Raw genomic sequence first — 20,902 nt, forward strand, 5'->3', positions numbered from 1 at the left:
AATATCCCAAACTGCTAAAGGCAACTCGAGACTGGGTCGGAATAACTGATGTTACTTTATGTTTAAGTCGCGCATTCGACTTTCCAACATCGAAGATAAATTTATATACGAAAAAAAATTATATAAATGTTTCTAACACACAAATGTGGGCCCCAAACCGTTAACCCGCTAATCGTTAATTAACGAAGTTAATTTTTGCGTAAAAATTTAATTGATATGGTGTGGTCGCAGAGTTCGTTTTTCAACTATGTCGGAATTTTTCCAACTTGCACGAGAATACCATTATTTTAAAAATTGATAATATAGTTTTCGAGATATTGGGATTTGCAGTTAAAATATTGTAAATAGGGAAAGTCCCTACGCTTGGGAGTCACGTGACGCACGACGTCATCGTCGTAAGTTCAAATGCTGGCAGACATAGGAAAATAACCTTATTTTGTCCTTTCCAAGCCGTTTGTTGTTGTTTTTTTAAATTATTTTTTGCAGAAAGCAAACTTAGCATTAATAGCAAAATTTAGCCATTTTATATAAGACAGTTGTTACTTTTTAGGTATTTGTTAACAGTCTAAGTTTTGTTAAAAAAGGCAGCAAACACTAATATTTGTTGCCAGGGGTACAAGTACTTATGTATACTGTACGTTATAATAAAAATTGCTTGGAATTCTAAATTAAAAAAACACATAGAAAATGTCAACAAGAATATTCAGTATTTATAGTTTAATGATGTATAATATACATATGTGTCTTAACCCATGTGACGTTTAGTGATTAGGACGATTTTTTTATATAATACCCAACACAATTGTCAGATATTTTTTTTTTTTTGTATATATCTTTATCCTCGATGTGGGAAAGTCGAATGCGCGACTTAAACATAGAGTAACATCAGTTACTCCGACCCAGTCTCGAGTTGCCTTAGCAGTTTGGGATATTATAGATTATAATTGGCCGATAACTATGCTGCTGATTAAGTGCTGGCTCAGCAGGAGTTCATACCGTTTATATCGCCTTACTCAGAGGCGCTACAGCATGAGAGCAGTGGGGATTAAACCCACGACCTCATGTGTGGTGTAGCAAGTGTTCTTACCACTACACCACGCTGCCGGTGATATATTAAGTTTTAGCAAAACTTACTGTTCTAATTTTTCTTCAGTAACTAACACTCAGTTGACTTGTCTTTTTCTTGTAAGTGTTTGTCAGCTAATATCAACCGTTTTTGGCTGATAAAATTTAGCAACATAACCTTAACTTGTTAGAATTTTTCAAATACAGCCTACCTAATTAAAAATACTTTAAAAGTAAAAAATGTCTTATATAATATGTCATAATTTTGCTTTTCGTGCTAGTTTGTTTATGAGCTGAAGTCATAAGACCTAAGACATTAGTTAAAATTGTTGAGGTGATGAGACTTATTTTGTTTTTCTAGATGTTAGCTGTTTTTGCTGGACAAGGATGTAGTAGGCAGGGTGAAGTTAAAAGGTGGGTAACTTGGTGGAAATGACGTCACAACCCCTGTGTGCCACATTCTTATGGCCAGATTTAATAACTGCAAGCTCGCGCTAGATAACTATTTTGTAGAATATTTATTTTTTCATTTAAAAGTTCAACCAAACTGCGATTTGATGCGAAAGGATTGTTTTATTTCAATTTTAACGTCAACGATTAACTTTGGGTAGGCACTTAACATAGGGTAGGCATTTAAGATAGAGGTAGGCACGCTGCTGGTCAAACTACTTCAGTGAGTTCATATAGGATGGTTTTATTGTAGTCACATTAATTAGTTTATATAAATAAAGACTGTCACTTAAACTTTGGGTGGACATTCAGAAAAGTTAATTACCTAGCTAATATAAATTATAATATCCAAAGGTGGCCACCAAACTGTTAACCCGCTTGTCGTTGATTACCGAAGTTATAACTTTTGCGTAAAAATTATCTTTCAATATAATATCATATATTATTAAATGTTATATGATACGTACCCTTCAAGTCATCAGACAGTAGTTAAAATTGTGGCGGGGGACCCCACAGATAATTGCATATTTGCCCCTACATCTTCTAAATAAATATCTTACTATTTGTGGTGAGTAATAATTTTGTTGAATATATTTAAACAGTTAACTTTCGTTAAATTGTACTTCCGTTAAAATAAGTTTGTTATCTTAATTTTTATAATCTAAGTTGATAAATAATATATCAGCGCTATTTCGCAACATTTAATAGGTCATGGTTTTTGGAAAGCATTCTCGCTTTTTTACCGTATCAACATAATCAAGTGTAATATGGCACGTCCCCTTTCAGCTAAAGTCATCAGACAGTAGTTAAAATTGTTGCGGGGGGACCCCACAGATAATTGCACATTTGCCTCTACATCTTCTAAATAAATATCTTACTATTTGTGGTGAGTAATAATTTTGTTGAATATATTTAAACAGTTAACTTTCGTTAAATTGTACTTCCGTTAAAATAAGTTTGTTATCTTAATTTTTATAATCTAAGTTGATAAATAATATATCAGCGCTATTTCGCAACATTTAATAGGTCATGGTTTTTGGAAAGCATTCTCGCTTTTTTACCGTATCAACATAATCAAGTGTAATATGGCACGTCCCCTTTCAGCTAAAGTCATCAGACAGTAGTTAAAATTGTTGCGGGGGGACCCCACAGATAATTGCACATTTGCCTCTACATCTTCTAAATAAATATCTTACTACTTGTGGTGCGTAATAATTTTGTAAAATAAATTTGAATTAGGCACCACAAACAAAATGTTATTTTTATGGGTATAGCGTTTTATGGCACTTCATAATTTCGAGATCATATGTACGGGCTCGTTCTAATCATTTGTATCTTTTAACTTTCCTGTTTTCATTAACAGCCCTATCTAACAAATGGAACCGGTATGAATGCCTTTTTGTTTTTCTAGATGAAAGCTGTTTTTGCTGGACAAGTGGAAGGAGCTCCTTCTGTGGTTGGATGTCTCTTTTCACTTACGGGATGGAAGAATCAGGGTCAAGGTAAGGTGGGAAAGGGAAGGCAAGAGGGAAGGGTAGGCGGGGTAGGTTAGAGGTAAGGGTATGTGGGGTGGGTAGGATATTGGGGTATGCGGGATGGGGCAGGCGGGATCGGGTAGCCGCAATTTTCGCAAGATTTTGTAAACGATTTTCTTATATTAGATATTTTTAATTAAAATTTAAAAAAGGAATCCCTATTTTGGCAAAGAAACGTAACGCAACGCAACATTACCATGTCGTGTGAACAAGCATTAACGGTTATCGATAACTTTAGTTACATTGCATTTAATTTCCCTAAATGAAGTTAACGAAGTTAACGTATTGTGTAACAAATCACTATTTAAAGGAGTTACTTTTTCGGTTAATTGTGCCCACCTAAGGCAACACGCTAATTTAGGAGGATATTTTTATGACAAGAAATAATCTATTGAGGATAAACGACATTTGTGAAGTGCTGGTAACGTTCACCAACAGCAGCAGAGTAACAATTAAACGAAAATTACTTTTTGTGATAAAAACTGTAAACAACAACGTTATATAATAAACAAATTAAATTAAGTTAGAATAATAATAGAATAATGATTTAAAGAAATGGATGCGTCGCTTAGCGTGCCTCACAATATTAAAACTTTAGTCCAGGCCGTACGAGACGGCGATCCTCAAAAAGTTGAACTAAAGTTGGATCAAGGTATTTCGGTCGAAACTACTGACATTGATGGTAATAGTTTGCTTCATATCGCGGCAGCAAATGGCCACGAAGGTGTAGTTAGACTGCTGGCTATTAGGGGAGCTAGTTTGGACCGTCAGAACTTATATGGATGGACTGCTTTAATGCAGGCATCGCGGCACGGTCACGAAAATGTTGCACTTCATTTATTAAACAAAAAAGCGAACATTAACATTGTGACCACAATGGGTATAAACTGTGTAACTTTAGCCATCTATGGTGGGTATAGTAAAATGGTGGATTTATTATTTGATAACGGTACCACGCTTGACACATCGGAAAGTGTAACATGTTTTACTTCATCGATTTCCGTGGCAACCATGCATGGAAGGGATGACTCATTAAGGACACTGCTAAGAAGGGGAATCCCCCCAGATCAGTACTTTAAATATACTGAATGGACCCCATTAATGCTCTCGGCTTTAACTGGCCAAGTTCCAATGGCTCGGTTATTAGTTGACAAAGGATCGAACCCAAATTTTAAAAACAAAAAAGGAAAAACTGCGTTGGAGATTGCTACTGACTGTGAAATGAGAGAAGTAAGGGGGTATTTGGATCGGAAAACAACCAATAAACCAGAACGGGTCGCAGACAAAACTGACAGTATTATTACAGCTGTGAAAGAGGGAGATTACCAAAAAGTTCTAGGTTTGTTGACCAACGACGGAACCCAAGCAAACAAATCTTCGTCTGATGGTGCCACTCCATTAATGTACGCAAGTATAACTGGTAAACTGCAAATGATTCAACTTTTGATTAAACATGGAGCCGACATTGATGCTAGAGATTATGAGAATGGGTGGACCGCTTTAATGCAGGCGACATACTATGGAAAAACTAACGCCGCTATTCTTCTAATAAAATGTGGAGCCAATGTTCATATACCAGCTCATAATGGGGTAACAGCGTTTGATATGGCAATGCTTATAAACCTAACAGACACGACATTATTTAGATTACTTGCTGATAAGGCAATGCAACCAAAACCTTCTGCAAATGGTGATTCCCCAAATGTGACACAACTAACTAAAGCATGGGGAAGTGGCAGTGGGACTTCTTTATTGGGTGAATCTGCTAAAACAAACCAGACCGGATTGTCCCCAAGTAAAAAGAGAGGTGATTGGTTGTCGAAAGTGACAAGAACAATGAAAGGAATGAAGTTAACGCGAACTTTTAAGAACAGTATTTTCCCGAATAAACTTTCATTCGAAGAAACTTTAATTGCATCAGATGAACAAGAAGATACCCCAATGTTTAACCCTAGTAACGGAAACAACGTCACAATGGGCGACCCTTATTCCATGACAACCCCTACTACCCAATTTCCAAAGGACAAACTGGGGCCAGTAACACCCCCATTTCAAACTTTAACTGGGGTTGACAAACAGACAATGGAGACCCAGCGCAAAACCTCTGGGTCCAAAACTTCGATGTCAAATAGTTTGAACAGCAGCGGGGAAAGCTCAGTAAGTAGGAGTGTTGTTAGACCTCACAAGTTCCTCCATCATTCGCCAACTAGTTCAGGTCGTTACAACCCACACAATAACAATAACAACTCGCCTCATTCTTCTGATGGCGCAACATCGGTCAAGTTTACTCATCTTAAAGGTGACTTTCATTCAGGTGATCGGCATTCAGACACTGCACTTACAAGTCTTGCTAAAAAGAATCAAAGAAAACATGTTTCTTCTTCGAATAGTGTGGATGGGGCTACTGGTAAAATTCGGGGGGCAATGTCAGCTGAACAACTTTCCTACAACGCTCAGCAAGCACAAAGAAGAAGCCGGAGAAGCAGCAAGGCAGGATCTATTGCATCTTCCCACAGCACAAGTTCTACTTTAACTCCACCTCAGACTCCAAGAGGACATCGAGTGGGGGATAGATTCTCTGACACTTCGTCCAAACGGAGCAGTAGAGCACCTCAAAGTATAAACAGCGAGGATTTAAATGATTTGAGTTTAATTCTAAGAAAATTATCTTTGGAAAGATACCGACCGATTTTTGAGCATCAGGAAATTGACATGGCAGCTTTTCTGACTTTAAGTTACAACGATTTATCAGAGTTGGGAATTACCCAGGAGTTGCCAAGGCAACAGATTTTGCAAGCAATTAGTCAAATAAATGTCGGAAAGGATAACGTTGATGACTTAAAACAGGATACAAGAACATCTTCAAACAAACGAAATTCAACCAGTTCCAGTAAAGTTTGGCCTTAATTTTTTACCATCTGTAGCATTTTATTTTAACTAGTTTTATTTTGAATTTTATACAACATATTCTTTTATAGTGGAATTTTACACACTTAACATGTTACTGTTGTTGTAACTTTTAAAGTATTAGATTTTATTTCCAAGGTCATCATGATATGTTTCTGAGTTGTAAAATATTCCTTTTTACCTTTTTAGACTATTTTTGCCAAATTATGTTACAAACTATTCATATTTACGTTATTTAAATAAGTCAAATTTTGCCTTAAATTATTTTTTTATTTTACCAAAATTTTTATTTTGAAGTGCCTTTCTTGGATAGATTTTTAAAAAACATTTAACTTTTGGTTGATTAAATTAGTATTATCATTTTAATATTTTATTTATTTTTGCAAAGTATTTGTCTGGATTATTAAATTCATAATTTCTAAAGGTTTAATATAAGTTTTCCTAAATTTCTGTTTTGCATCCATTTTACATACATGAAAACCAAATTGGGTACTAGTATTTTTTAGTGAATATGCAAATCTGAACTATCTGTAAAACTTTCTTCTATTTCTTGTTTTTTGACAATGTGCATTTTCGCAGTAAAATTTTACCTAACTTTTTGTTTTTTATCTTTTAGATATATTCTAAAATTAGAAAAAAATATTAATTATGGCTGGGTTAGTTGATTTCTCTAATGAAGAAGAAGTGAAGGAATACTTGAAAAACACCGAAATTGAATTTATGTTTGGTTGTCATAGGGAACACCAACAAGACAGCTGTTATCGTCTTGGCGAATTTCTTGAAACGATTCGTAAAAAATTTAAGGAAGCTGGGACTGTGTACAGAGAATGTTGTACTCAGTTTAAAGATGCACCATGTTGTACTAAAGCAGGACATTTTCATATGTTAGGAAAGGGCGGCCTCGAAAAAAGCAAACTTGAAGCTTTTAAATGTTATCATACTGCCTGTTCCCAAGAACTTTACACTGACCAAGGCAAAAACGACCGTCTTTCAATTTCTTGTTGTAATTACGGGATTTTGTTATGCGATGAAGAATTTCGAAACCAAAACAAAGAAATAATTGCTGAAAAAAGCAAAGAAAATGTACCTACAACTATTATAAATGCTTTTAAAAGGGCATGCAGCTTACAAGATAGGCATGGGTGCACCTTGTTATCCCAATTTTACATGAACGATTTTGGTGACGAGAAAACAAAGAATTTAAAGCTGTCAGCTCATTATGCTGACAAAGCTTGTGAAATGGGTGACGTCCGTGCTTGCCATAATTTATCTATTATGTACGCCCGTGGAGATGGAGTGGAAAAAGATTTGAAATCAGCGAAAAAATATGCAGATATGCGGGACAATTATGCTCAAGATGCCCTTTCGTTAACCTTTGGGGACGAATAATTGTTTACTATTAATATGAAAAGCCAAATTTTCTTAATTTAAAACTAATTTTTTGTTGTGTGTTTTTACAGGAAATTAGGATTATTAAATTATTTTTTGTGATAAGCCAAAATGGATCCAAGTTTACTAAGACAACGTGAAGCATTTAAAAACCGAGCTCTATCGTTACCGGTTGTTGAAAAAGCAACTGTAAAACGTGGCTCGCCAGTACCAAGTCGTAAATTGGTTCGACCAGAAAGCAAACCCATAACTTCCGTTGCTGGGCTTCAACGACCGGCTGCTAATAAACATAAATTTGCGTTGCTGGCTCAGATTGTCAACCATATGAAAGTTAGGCATCAAAATGGCGATACTCATGCCTTAACATTGAGTGAAATATTAGATGAATGTCGACTTGAAGACACGATATCAACTGTTCACAAAAACTGGCTTCTAAACGAGGCCTTAGTGAATAATCCGAAAATAGAAGTTGTAAACGATCATATGAGAAATGAAATACAATTCTGTTTTAAACCGAAGTATAATATTAGAGACAAAAAGGCGTTGTTAAAATTACTTGATCGACACGACCAGAGAGGCTTAGGTGGGATTCTTGTGGATGATATAATCGAGGGATTACCCAAAGCGAAAAAATGCCTTAAAGCGCTCGCTAATAAAATAATTATCGTCACCCGAAATGACAAAAAAGAAATTGTTTTTTACAACGACAAGAGTTGTGAGGTTAGAATTGATGAAGAATTTCAAAAACTTTGGCGTGGGATCGCAGTAGACTCAATTGACGATAATAAAATAAAAGAATATTTAGATCACAATGGGATAGTGTCGGTACAAGATAATACCGACATTGCACCGGTACAAAAACGTAGGAAAGTGAATCGTAAACGCAAGTTTAAAGCACATAATGACCATTTAGACGGGGTTTTACAAGATTATTCTGAATCCAAAAAATAAAAAAATTTAATTTTTATTTGCAATTAAATAGTAACAAAAAAATCATATTTAACGTTTAACTTTTAAAGTTAAAAAAGGCAAGAAGAGGTTTTTATTTTGATTACTTTGCAAATGGAATAATTTTTAAATTGCTCGCTATTTATTATTTTTCAACATTTTTTAATGAAATACTGTTTGTTAAGTTGCATTACGTTTATATTATTTTTCAAAAAATTAGCAATTTAAAATATTCAGAAATTAATAAAAAAAACATATTTCTTTATAATTTTATTTTTTAAATTCTTTTTTCTTAAATTTAGACGTTTAAAATGAATAATAAAAACGAGGTGTTAATTCAAGCTGTTGATGCTGTTGTTAACAGTTTCCGAAAACATTCAGAGCAAACAAACAGGGATATCGATGCGGTGGAAGCTCTTCAGGAGTTCTGGCAGATGAAACATTCCAGGGGATCAAACTCTGGAGCAAAGATCACCTACGAAGAGAATCTAGACTCTTTTGTCTCCTATGTTAATCTTCCAGGTGGTTCTTGCTTTGGGAATTTTGAAGTTGCGGAAAATATTAAAAATGCGAAACAAAGCGCAGCGAAAATTGCACTCATGCATTCAGTTTTAAATGAGCACCCCTCGAGTGTCCTCGATGCAAACAAAATTAAACAAATTCTTTCAGATTCTGTTATTTCATTCCAACTAAAAAGTAATGACGAAGCGCAGTTTAAGAAATCGAGGACTGCTTTTAAAAACATGCTCGAATCTTATAAGGGACAGAGTATGTTGAAATTTCAAGAAGGAGTTGCTGTTTTTCAGTTGCTGCATTGGAACGGAAGTTTAAAAGCAATGCAGAAACGAAATTGCTTTAGAAATGAGGTGGTTCAACATTACTCGATGAGGAGTATTGACTCGGCTATGAGAGAACAAATGGCTTTGGATTGGGTGGCAAGAGAAAATCAAGAAGAAAACACGATTAAAAATGAACTTGATAACACGAGAAAAGAATTGGATGATCTGAGAGAAAATGGAAAAGAATTGCGTTTTCCGAAAGAAAAACTGGAGATTTTGGTAATTGCTCAAAAGAAAATAAACGAACAATAATTTAGAATTTTGTTTCTCCTTCAAATGCTAAAAATTTTTCACACAAAATTTTGTTTTTAATTTTTGGTCTCATATAAATATTTATATTGCTTGATAATTTGTATTTCTTTTTTGAACAATTTTGGTATATACTTTTTATGCTTATTTACTTATAATGTACTAACAGCCACTTAAATTTTGTATATTTATTGTTGAACTCATGTGTACTTACTAAAATCACTGTTTATTTTTTCACATATTACACTTACTTTTCTTGCAATTTTATGTCATTATTTACCTGAATTTTATATCTTATTCAAGGCTGCAATTTGATAATAGTGCTACTTGTATAATACTTATATATTTAATGTTGTTATTATGTACTTTGGGTATTTTATCAGTATTATTATGTTGTTTTTTGAAGGCAATCATTTTTTTCTAAAATATATTATTTTAAATGTAATGATTTCTTTTTGTGTTTTTAGGTTTGGTAAAGTAGGTTAAGGTGGTGTTTAAATGCTGAAAGGGGATTTGTACATAAAAAAATTTTACCCTATTTTGAAGGCATGTAGACAGTTGATAAATTTAAAAAAACTTGGTTTGAGAAAGGAAATATCAGTCGTACAGGTATATTTTATGTTATTTTGGGTTTTGTGATATTAAGCATAATTAACTAAGCTAAATAGATTAAACTAAGCTAACTTCTCTTTTTTTATATGTTTTACTATTATTGTAGCTTTTATTACAGGTATAAAGGATTTTTAAATGCCCAATTTGAAAGATTTTTAGTACTCAAACCTTGGTGCTTGTATTTACTCTATCAATATCAGAGCAGTGATATTATTTCTGGCTCGTTGAGTAGCAACTTTTTATCAGTTTTATTTATTTAAATAAAATCAATAACATTTTATTTAGATATCATCTGGCTCATACTCTACTTATCCAAATTACTTGAAAAGTCAAGAATATTTTTCCTTAAAATTTAAAATGGAAAAATTTGTTGAAAAACAGCTTGAATTATTGGAGCAAGAACATGAAGCTGAGATTGAACAAAAAGATGCTGATAATACAATTTACTCAAAAGCAACCTTAAAAAGGTAATTTTCATTTTACTTAATTTCACTAATACAAATATAAATAATTAATTTTACTTGGTAATCTTAGTAATATTGTCATAACAAACCAATAATTTTTAAAGTTTAAGTAGATTTTAGTTTATAAAACTCCTGCTGAGACAATGCTTATTTAGCAGCTTAATTATTGGGCAATAATAATCTATAATATTCCAAACTGCCAAGGTCACTCTAAGACTGGGTCGGGGTAACTTGTGTTACTCTATGTTTAGGTCATGAAGTCGACCTTCCCACATTAAAGATAAATAAATATATTAAAAAAAAGTTTTATTATAATCTGTAATAATTAAATTGCGTTAAACATGCAAACCTATGATTTATTTATTTAATTTTTCCAGGAGGGGTTTATTAGTAACAGACCTTGAAGTAAGTTCATTAAACTCAGGTCTTTATGGAAGAACTATTGCCACCTTTGCTTTAAGAAGACAGGACAAGATTTTACCATTCAATGTTATTTCTAATGGTTAGTAGTTTTTTAATTTAAATCTTTGTCTTTTTTGTGCTAAATTATGGTGTTGGTACTAGAAACGTTTTTTTTAGGTGAAATTAAAATTTTCCAAAGCATTAAAATTTTACTATTTTTTAGAATTTTTGTCTAAAAAAAATAATTTAGAATTTTGTCTAATTTTCTGTCAGTTGTAATTTTTTGTTTTTAGGTGACATTGTCAAATTGTATCAACATACAGAAGATAAATTCACAGGAATTGTGAACCATTCATCAGATAAACATATCTCAGTTGTGTTTGATGATCCAGAAATACAAGAAAACTTACAGAAATATAAACACAATAATGTTGGCATTGTGAAAGTCTCATCAGAAATTACTTACAAGTATTTACATATTATTCAATATTAATAAGACTTTTTTATTGCAAACAGTATTTTTTTTTAAAAGCATTACAATTTTATACTTTTTGCTTAAAATTACAGTTAAATGTCCAGTATGTTGCTATTAATGTGGTGTAGTGTATAGAACGCTTGGCTTCTATACATGGGGTTTGGGGTTTAATCCCCACTGCTTTAATGCTGTAGTGCCTTTGTGTAAAATGCTCCAAATGGTATAAACTTCTACTAAACCAAAAACCAGTTACCTTATTAATATATGTACAATTATAATCTATAACATTTGATATGTACAATTATAATCTATAAGTCATTTGATTCTGGGTCAAGGTAACAAATGTAAGGCTATGTTTTATTGTAAAGTCAGCCTTTCTACATCAAGGATAATTAAAAACAAAAAATATCTAAAATGCAACCCAATTAAAAGAATGGGGCCAAAAATTAAATACATAACATAATATTAAAGTCCATTTATTTGAAATACTGAAAATAATTTTGCAGGAGACTTAAGAAAGGTATGGAACAACTTAGGACTTGTGAAAATGGAAAATCAAAACATTTAATTGAAATTTTGTTTGGCAACGCTGCACCTACAATTTCACCTTCTTTGAAAGGTTTATTTTAAAAAAAATTGTATTCGTAAAAATTTAAATATATAAATAAAAATGGGTCAATTAAAGTTCTAAATTTATTAATAATCTTCTTTTTATGTAAATTATTATCTAATTTCCTTCTATAAAAAATAATAATTAAAATGTAATGCTAAAATACTTGATAGATATAATAAAGATAACCTACAAAATGTTTTATTAAATTTTAATTTAATTACTAATACATAACTTCCCAAACTAACTTCAAGATAAAAATTTGCTTTTACTGAATTTTTACTGTTATAGGCATGATCAAATTTGAAATTTATTAAAATTATTTTTTAGAGGTTATCTTTTTTAATAGAGGATTGGATGATAGTCAAAGAACTGCAGTTAAATCTTCATTACAACAAAATGAATTGTCTATTATACATGGACCTCCTGGAACGGGGAAAACAACAGTAGTGGTTGAAATTATAATGCAACTTGTGTTTTCAAACAAAAAAGTAACTTTAAAATTTGTTATATTTTAGTAAATTCGAAAATTTTAATTTTTAAGTCTTAGCCAAATGCCTTATTTAATTTTTATATATATTTTTATTAGGTATTAGCATGTGCTCCATCTAATGTTGCTGTCGATAATTTAGTGGAAAAATTAACAAAAAGTAAGTTTGTCTTCTAATTAGCAAATTGTTTACTAAATTTTAAAAGTTTTTTAAAATAAAAAATTAAATTTTTAATTCTACTTTTGCCACTAATTATAAACTATATAGACTTTTCCATTTTTTAATGAACAAATATTTGGTTTTTAATTTTAGATAAACTGACTTCACGTAAAATGAAAATAGTGAGATTAGGTCACCCTGCCAGAATGTTAGATGATAATGTTCAATGTGTTTCGTTGGATGCTCTTATTGATAAACATGATAATACTTCACTTATTAAAGATATTAGAAGAGAAATTGATGATCTAGAAGTTTGTATTATATTGAAATTTAATTTTTTTTAAATGGGTTCTAAAAGATAAATTTTCTATAAAATGTTTGTAAACTTGCAAAAAAAAATGTCATTTTCACAAAGCTTTTTTATTTAAAATCTTTCATAATTTTTTCTATTTTTTTTTGTATATATCATTATCTTCGATGTGGGAAAGTCAAATGCACGTCTTAAACATAGAATAACATCAGTTACTCCGACCCAGTCTCGAGTTGCCTGTGGCAGTTTGGGATATTATAGAGACTATAATTGCCCGTTAATTATGCTGCTGATTAAGTGTTGGCTCAGCAGGAGTTCATACCGTTTATAGCGCCTTACTCAAGGACGCTACAGCATGAGATCAATGGGGATTGAACCCACGACCTTATGTGTTGCATTTAAAGCTGATGATATATAAAATAACTATTATTCCAGGGCTATTATTCTATATTAGAAAAGAAATTGATGATTTAGAAGTTTGTATTTTATTTTAAAAATCTCTGAAAATTAGATTTTCTATAAAATGTTTTTTGATTTGCAGAAAAAAATGTCATTTTTACAAAACTTTTTTATTTAAAATCTTTCATAATTTTTTATATTTTAAATTATTCTGTTACTTTTTTTAGGTAAAAATGAAGAAAAGTCGTGGAAAGCAGTTTACTTCTTTACGAAATGAAAAGAAATTACTTTTCACCGAGTTAAGAAAAAGGGGAATAAATGCACAACGAGATATTTTAAAATCAGCTGATGTCATTCTAGCTACAAATGTTGGTCAGCATTTAAATATGTATTTTATTGGTTTTTAATTTTAAAAATACCAGAAGCGTTTTTTTTTGAAAATTATATATACTTATAAAATAGGTTTTAATTTATCAGCTACTAGACAATATAGTTATCATCTTTGTTTTACCAATTATTACATCACAGGGGCTCATATGTATGGACCAATCAAGAACCTTCCTCGTGATTTTATAGATGTTTTATTAATTGATGAATGTGGGCAGGCATTAGAAGCTGCATGTTGGTTACCACTACTTCAAACTTTTAAGTTGATATTAGCTGGTGATCATTTACAACTTCCACCTACTATTATTTCCCACAAGTAAGTTTTCTTATTTTGTAAAATGTTTTATATTTTTTTATCCTTGATATTAGAAGGTCGAACTTACTATCAGTAAATTTTTTTATATTTATTTATCTTCGTTGTAGGCGTTGTAGGAAGGTCAACTTAATGACCTAAACATAGAGTACTATTTGTTCCCCCGACCCAGTCTCGAGTTGCCTTTGACAGTTTGGGATATTATTGGTTAAAATTGCATGATAATTAAACTGCTGATTAAGTGTTGGCTCAGCAGTAGTTTATACCGTTTATACCTCCGCACTCAAGGGCAATACAGCATAAGAGCAGTGGGAATTGAACCCAAAACCCTTTTTAGTTTACAGTTTTATGTCAAATTTTGAAAGCTTTAAATATTTCACAGTGCAGCAGGAAATGGATTGTCGTTATCACTCCTTGAACGACAAATTAAATTACATGGTGACTCAGTAGTAAGTATGCTGACTCAGCAGTATCGAATGAATTATGACATCATGGAGTGGGCATCTAATCAGATGTACGATGGAAAGTTAACGGCAGACTCATCTGTAAAAGATCACTTGTTAAGGTTAGTTATTTTAAACATTAACTATTTTTTAATTGGGTAAAATAAATAAACAATTTTAAATAAAACAGTTTATTGGATTTTTTTGTATTTTACTGCAAAAATATTTAACTTTTCCTTTTTTTTAGTGATTTACCAAATGTAGAAAGTAATGAAACTACAAATGAGGCTTTGGTATTGATTGACACTACAGGATGTAACATGCATGAAGTAGAGGTAGATTATGAGATCCTTACCTTTATTTTCTTGGTCTGCAAAATAATATTTTTTTAATGTAATTTTGCGGTAACTTTTAATACCCCAGCCCAGTCTAGGGTAGTTTGTTCAATTTTTTAAATATTATTCAATTGAGACTTTTCTAAAGTGGTGGGATGTAGTGGGTAGAGCTTTTGGATTCACAACATGAGATCATTGGTTTAATTTTCAAAATCTGTTGGTTAATTGTCAGACAATTATGATCTCTAACATCTTAAACTGCCAAGGCAACTCAAGGCTGGTTGATGAGGTAGCTGACGTTAACTTATGTTTTGGCTGTCAGGTCGGCCTTTCTACATTAAGGATAAATATATCCAAAAAAGAGACAAGAGACATCAGAGTTTGAGCCCTTGTTTGTAATGTACAGTGCTTTAACCTAATAACTAACTTAAAATATTACTAGGCAGATGAATGTGATTCGAAAGGAAATATCGGTGAAGTAAAAATTGTTTATCAACATGTTATTCAACTGCTTGAAAGTGGTGTTAAAGCTAAAGACATTGCTGTTATTTCTCCATATAATCTACAGGTAAACCTACAGAAAAAATTAAAAGCAAATTTTTTGTTATAAATTTTTAAAGAATGTATTGGCTAGCTTATGTGGATTTAAAAATTTAATATACATCTGTAACCAATCTTTACCTATAATTTACAATTCAATTGTAATTTGTGCAGTATAGGATGAACATTCTATTAACATTATGTCAGTATTGCACATATTTAATTTTTAATTTAATTCATAATTTATTTCATATTTAATTTTCTAAAGTTGTAATTTAAATTGTAGGTTGATTTACTTCGTCTTTTATTTCACCCGAAATATTCAAGTTTGGAGATAAGGTCTGTGGATGGATTCCAGGTAAAGTTAAACTGTTTTAATATATACAGTTTTAAAATAGAACTTTTTAAAATTGAAACAGCTGTATATTAGTTTATCATGTTGTATATCATATTAAATAATGACAATCACATTATACTTTAAAATTTGATGCGACAAAATGTTGGTATAATTAATATTGACCACTTTTTAAGTTAGTTTCTTTTTTTATGTTACTAGTCAATAACCCTCTTTAGAGTTGGCTTTTAAATTGACATTTAAAAGCATTTAAAAGCTGTTTTATTTATTTTATATACTAGAAATTAAACATATTGTTCATCAAGCTATATTATAATAGATTGCAAGCCTTATTTTTTTATATTTTTAAATATACCCAGGGTAGAGAAAAGGAAGCGGTTGTGTTGAGTTTAGTTCGCTCAAACGAACATCGTCAAGTTGGTTTCCTTGCCGACGATAGAAGATTAAATGTAGCTGTTACTCGTGCACGAAGACATTTATGTGTTGTGTGTGATGTGCAAACTGTGTCAACACATAATTTTATAGAGTAAGTTCTATTTTAATTTACTAATATTATAACTTTTTAACAAGTTTACAATTTGGAAAATTTTTCTGATTAATTTTTTTTGATTAACACCATTTTTTGCAGATTAAATTAAAAAAAAAATTGATGTTATCTAGGATTAATTTTGTTTGCCTTTTTAAAAGTTTTTAAAACATAATTTTTGTCGTTTTTTTGTATCACAGAACCTTAATTGATCACATGACAATTAAAGGTGAGATTAAAAGTGGATTTGAATATGATAACTTTGATGCAGATATTAATGTTCTTAATAAATATGCTTTTACTTCACCTAAATTTGATGACGCAAATATAAAGGTATAACTTTCTTTTATTTTATCCAATATTATGTTAAAGTTAACCGTATTATTTGTTAAATTAACAACTAGTAATTTGGTAAATAACAAAATTTAGATTTTTTTTAAAAACAATTTTTGTAAGTTCCTAAAAAGTTTGTAAGTTCCTAAAAAAATTTTGTAAATTAAAAAAATTTTTAAATCAATTAACCAGCATTTTGCAATATAAAATGAAGTTAAATTTAATATCTTAATACATAATTTTTTATTTTTAAGAAGCAACAACCTTTAAAATCTCAGCAGCAAATTGTTGATCAAAAGCTAAAAGAAAAACAAAAAGAAGAGGAATTCCAATCTAACAAAAATAAATATCGAAAAATAATAACTTCTCAAATTGAAAACAAAAAGACCAATTTACCGAATAATGATGAATATGTGGTGTCTGAAGATGGTTCAGAAATGGTGTTTTCAAACCAGTTAACTGGTTTTCAAAGAAGCACCATTCATGAGGTGTGTCGGGAATTAAAACTAACAACAAACAGTGTTGGGTTGGGTAAAAATCGGCGTATTATCGTCAACTTAAAATCAAAATCTTCAACCCAAGGTTCTGATGAAATAGCTCAAGTTAAATCCGATACAATTTTAAAGGAATTTGGTATAAATAAAGATGAAGTTGCATTTGTAAATGACAATCTTACAGCTGATGTACAACACTCCGAAATTCCAATTAAAAATGTCAGGAAAAATAAGAACACTTTGCTTTCTGATGCATCTAATAAAACCGTTGTTCAAGTTTCTGTAAAGCAATTACATACCGATCAAAGTAAAACTGAAGTTATAGCAAATCCTAAATTAAATATACAGGAAAATGATTCCAAAAAGATTAGTGAAAATTTAAATCTTGTCAGTAATAAACACTTGTATTCAAAATGCTCAATTTGTGATAAGAATTTACCTAAAGACAATTTACAAATTCATTTATTGCATTGCGAGAGATCAATGAAATTAAAAGCTAAAATGCAGGAAGAAAATAAGAAAAAAATTGAAAATGTTGAAATTAAAAAAAGTGGAAAAAATAAAAAGAAAAAAAGCGGAAAACAATCTGCAACTCCTACGGTAGTTTTTGTTTGTTTTCGTAATAAATATAAATCACCTACTATAGGCTTTATTATTATTTTTTAATTAAACAATGTTTTTTAATAGGTATTTATACTGATTATATGTAAGGGTAATAAAATGTTAAAGTTTTTATACAAAATTACCGTATAATTCTTGAACTTCAATTTTTTTTAAATTTTATAATTTTTTCGTAAACTTATATATGGTTTATTTTAGGTTGCTTCCGATGATTTTGATGATTTAATAAATGAAGCGATTTCATCGAACAACAAATGTGGGAATAGTAATTGTTCAACTAGTATTACCACTATAGGGCAGTATTGTGTGTATTGCAATAAAACATATTGCCTAAAACACTGCATACCCGAGGTAACCCTTTATTCCTTTTGTAGTAATTAAAAAAAAAAAAAAAGTATTATTTTTTCAACTTAAAAATATGTATTTTTTTCTAACTTTGGTAAATTTAAATTCATTTTCGATTCTTTTTTGATAAATGTTTTTTTATTTATTTTAAAATTTGAATTTTTCATTATTTAAAATTTTGTATTTTTTACCATTTCAAAAGTTGTAGCTTTCTATATTTTAAAATTTTGTATTTTTTGTTACGTTTGAAAAATTTAACTATGGAAACAACTTTTGATTCATTAGTAAATGTGAAATATTTAAAGAATTTCGTACTTTTTTAAAGGTTCATGGCTGTGGTACAAAAGTTGGAAATAAGGAAAGAAAACAGTTTTGCAAGGGAGGTTATCTTTACAACACTGCAGGCAAATCCACCGACAAACATCAAAAAGCTGCTACTAAGAAAAAGTTTAATGACAAAGTGAAAGAAATGCAAGATAAGCGTAAACATAACTCAAAAACTTCATAGTTAATCTAATGGTATGTTTGTTTATTTTTAAAAATGTTGGAATATTAAAAAAAAAAATATTTTGGTGTAGTTTTGGGTTTAAAACTATAAAATTTTTGTAAAAGAATCAAAAAAAAATTTAATTCTAAATAATTATTTTTAATTTAAGTAACTTAAACAAAACTGTTATTTTTTGTAATATATTGACTAAAAAATTTACTAAATATACAAAGAAATGGTGTTAGTATTTATTTTATTAAATTTTAATCTGTTTTTTTTTTGATTATTTATAAAATGTGTGAAATAGTGTGTTGTGTGTAGCTATATAACTATGCATATAGTTTAATAAGTGTAATGCTATGTTGATTAAATATAAGAATAATAATTAAGTGTGTTTTTTTTGTATATATCTTTGGCAGTTTGGCATATAATAGATAATATTTGCCCAATAATTAAACTGCTTATTAAGTATTGGCTCAACAGGAGTTCATACCTTTTATAGCACTCAAGGCTGCTACAGCATTAGATCACTAGGGTTCGAACCTTGGACCTTAAGTAGTGTAGGAAGTGTTCTGACTACTACACCATGCTTCTGGTAAATTGTTATTTGTTAGTGTGTAAATTTTTATTGGTTAGTGTTTATATTTTTTAGGTGTTTAATTTAAATTTATGGGTTTTTGTAAGATTTTCTTAATTGGTGTTTTTTAAAGATTTCATAAGGCATTTCTTTATATATTTTTAAAAAGGCTAGACTACTCTTTCTATACCTTTCTTTTATATTGAAGCTATTATAAAAGAAATTGTAAGAGTCTAAAAAAATAGTGCAATTATCTAGTCTATTGTGGTCTATATTTACCATGAAAAACTCGTCCTTGACGAGCCTTGAGTTCGATATAAGATAATATGTTGAACATAATGCTCAACAATAACTATATTATTTTCGGGTCAATGCTTACATTAAGTGGTATTGTGTTACGTGTATTCGAAATACGTTTGGTAACCCTTTAAGCATCAAATGGCGATATTTTGTGCCCATAGGGTATTCTGTTTAAAATTTAGAAATGTTTATATATTTAATACGCACATTTGAATATTTAATACGTGCATTTTTACGCCAATATTTATAACTTTTTTAAAAATCTATTTAAATTAGCTAGATATTTTTTTCCTAAATTTAATTGTTCTATTAAACATTGGTTTTCGCCTAACTACGCAAACTTATAACTTTCATTACTATTTAATTTAAACCCTTCTGTACAAATAACCAAACCATATTAAATAAATTCTATCTATTCTTCGAAAAAAGCAAATATTGTTTTCATGTTCTTTTATTTGATTTAAAAATATATTAAAATTTAATTGTTGTTAAGTGCATTACTATTAGCTAAAACAAATTACAAAAATAACAAAAAATTGACGATTTTTATTGATTTATTCGTTTAAAATATAATATACAATCTGCTTTTTCTTTAATTTGGTGTGCTGTTGGTGTTATGAGACCTCCATTTTACAGTATTGGTTGGCGGAATGCCAGTCAGTCGTTTCTTGTTGTCAGTTTGTCTTGAAAAGTAGTAACCGCAAGTAGGCTTGCCAATACTTGCAAACGGTGCTTGCGAATTGGTATTTGTCATCCACATTGCTGCCTTTACGCTGTCGGGTTCGTCCTGTGGTTTTCTAGGTGGCATGTCTTCGGTTTCGTGTTTTGCTGGAATGTCGAGTCTGTTGTCAAGCCTAAACGGTGCCGAAGTGCGGCCCTTTTTCGCTGGTTTATCGTACAGGTGGCGCGAGTAATACAGGTGCATGACATCTTGGTTTTTGTCCGTTACAATTCGGTTACTAGCGTTCATAGGCATCCAAATAGTTCCAAAAACGTTAGATTTTGGTGCTCTTGCGTAGTAGGCTAACTTAACGGAAGGTAACTCTCTTTTTCCAACTTGGCCAGCCCGTCCAAATTTCTCAACATCTTGTTGATAAGTTTGTTCAATCGCAGAAGGCATTTTTTTTTCTAAGTCGATTTTTCTTCGGTAATTTTTTTCTCAACGAAGTTTAAGCTTCGATGGGCATATATTTGAATAAGTAGTTCTTAATTTTGTTCTAATTTTGCATTGAATTATATTTTTTGGCCCTAAAATTTGCCCTAAACTAACAAAAACATTCGCTATGCGTTGTTATTGCGAAAACATATTCAGTAAAAAAATAATTGGATATGTCTTTCTTTGCGGAGTGATTTGTGACGTCATAATTGAAACAAAGACAATGTCTGACTATATGTATTAGATTTCATAACTGCCAACCCTTTTTTATGTTTGTTTTTATTATGTCTCCGTTATTTTTTTGGCTAAATTTATATCTTACTATACAGGTTTTTATTCCAGTTAATTGCATTTTAATTTTGGGTATATTTTTGGCAGTAATTTTG

General features: G+C 30.7%; 6 protein-coding genes across 7 annotated transcripts; 5 read left to right on the forward strand and 1 right to left on the reverse strand.

Moving 5' to 3' along the window:
* The first annotated feature begins 3,539 nt into the window (after window positions 1–3,539).
* On the forward strand, window positions 3,540–6,251 carry LOC145750598 (ankyrin repeat and SAM domain-containing protein 6-like). Its single transcript, XM_082566671.1, has one exon. It carries the CDS (start codon window positions 3,606–3,608, stop codon window positions 5,955–5,957), a length of 2,352 nt encoding a protein of 783 aa, XP_082422797.1. The 5' UTR covers window positions 3,540–3,605; the 3' UTR covers window positions 5,958–6,251.
* A 328-nt stretch (window positions 6,252–6,579) lies between these two features.
* LOC145743300 (cytochrome c oxidase assembly factor 7B-like) lies at window positions 6,580–7,495 on the forward strand. The gene has a single exon (XM_082561238.1). The coding sequence runs from the start codon at window positions 6,606–6,608 to the stop codon at window positions 7,344–7,346; it is 741 nt and encodes a 246-aa protein (XP_082417364.1). The 5' UTR covers window positions 6,580–6,605; the 3' UTR covers window positions 7,347–7,495.
* Window positions 7,338–8,468, forward strand: LOC145743286 (general transcription factor IIE subunit 2-like). Its single transcript, XM_082561213.1, has one exon. The coding sequence runs from the start codon at window positions 7,458–7,460 to the stop codon at window positions 8,295–8,297; it is 840 nt and encodes a 279-aa protein (XP_082417339.1). The 5' UTR covers window positions 7,338–7,457; the 3' UTR covers window positions 8,298–8,468.
* A 70-nt stretch (window positions 8,469–8,538) lies between these two features.
* LOC145743295 (LIX1-like protein) lies at window positions 8,539–9,685 on the forward strand. The gene has a single exon (XM_082561225.1). It carries the CDS (start codon window positions 8,606–8,608, stop codon window positions 9,383–9,385), a length of 780 nt encoding a protein of 259 aa, XP_082417351.1. The 5' UTR covers window positions 8,539–8,605; the 3' UTR covers window positions 9,386–9,685.
* Window positions 9,686–9,849: 164 nt separating this feature from the next.
* On the forward strand, window positions 9,850–18,711 carry LOC145746754 (DNA-binding protein SMUBP-2-like). Of its 2 annotated transcripts, none has more exons than XM_082564833.1 (19): window positions 9,850–9,991; window positions 10,280–10,461; window positions 10,836–10,960; window positions 11,154–11,328; window positions 11,842–11,954; window positions 12,276–12,436; window positions 12,535–12,595; window positions 12,749–12,906; window positions 13,532–13,676; window positions 13,833–14,007; window positions 14,387–14,569; window positions 14,695–14,782; window positions 15,225–15,350; window positions 15,609–15,680; window positions 16,037–16,203; window positions 16,404–16,536; window positions 16,794–17,630; window positions 17,850–18,002; window positions 18,322–18,711. In XM_082564833.1, exons 1-19 carry the CDS (start codon window positions 9,881–9,883, stop codon window positions 18,502–18,504), a joined length of 3,348 nt encoding a protein of 1,115 aa, XP_082420959.1. In that variant the 5' UTR covers window positions 9,850–9,880; the 3' UTR covers window positions 18,505–18,711. The 2 variants fall into 2 exon arrangements, with proteins under 2 accessions (XP_082420959.1, XP_082420958.1); XM_082564832.1 differs by having other exon boundaries at window positions 16,791–17,630; window positions 18,322–18,709.
* Window positions 18,712–19,804: 1,093 nt separating this feature from the next.
* LOC145761138 (uncharacterized) lies at window positions 19,805–20,658 on the reverse strand. The gene has a single exon (XM_082574562.1). It carries the CDS (start codon window positions 20,478–20,480, stop codon window positions 19,953–19,955), a length of 528 nt encoding a protein of 175 aa, XP_082430688.1. The 5' UTR covers window positions 20,481–20,658; the 3' UTR covers window positions 19,805–19,952.
* Between the last annotated feature and the right edge of the window lie 244 nt (window positions 20,659–20,902).

Source organism: Corella eumyota, chromosome 1 (assembly GCF_963082875.1).
Source record: "Corella eumyota chromosome 1, kaCorEumy4.1, whole genome shotgun sequence".
NCBI lineage: Eukaryota > Metazoa > Chordata > Ascidiacea > Phlebobranchia > Corellidae > Corella > Corella eumyota.

Coding starts and splice junctions, on each gene's coding strand:
- LOC145761138 (XM_082574562.1), bottom strand. CDS start 20,480: ATGCCTTCTGCGATTGAACAAACTTATCAACAAGATGTTGAGAAATTT.
- LOC145750598 (XM_082566671.1), top strand. CDS start 3,606: ATGGATGCGTCGCTTAGCGTGCCTCACAATATTAAAACTTTAGTCCAG.
- LOC145743286 (XM_082561213.1), top strand. CDS start 7,458: ATGGATCCAAGTTTACTAAGACAACGTGAAGCATTTAAAAACCGAGCT.
- LOC145743300 (XM_082561238.1), top strand. CDS start 6,606: ATGGCTGGGTTAGTTGATTTCTCTAATGAAGAAGAAGTGAAGGAATAC.
- LOC145746754 (XM_082564832.1), top strand. CDS start 9,881: ATGCTGAAAGGGGATTTGTACATAAAAAAATTTTACCCTATTTTGAAG. Junction 9,992..10,279: donor AGGAAATATCAGTCGTACAG/GTATATTTTATG, acceptor CATTTTATTTAG/ATATCATCTGGCTCATACTC. Junction 11,329..11,841: donor TCATCAGAAATTACTTACAA/GTATTTACATAT, acceptor ATAATTTTGCAG/GAGACTTAAGAAAGGTATGG.
- LOC145743295 (XM_082561225.1), top strand. CDS start 8,606: ATGAATAATAAAAACGAGGTGTTAATTCAAGCTGTTGATGCTGTTGTT.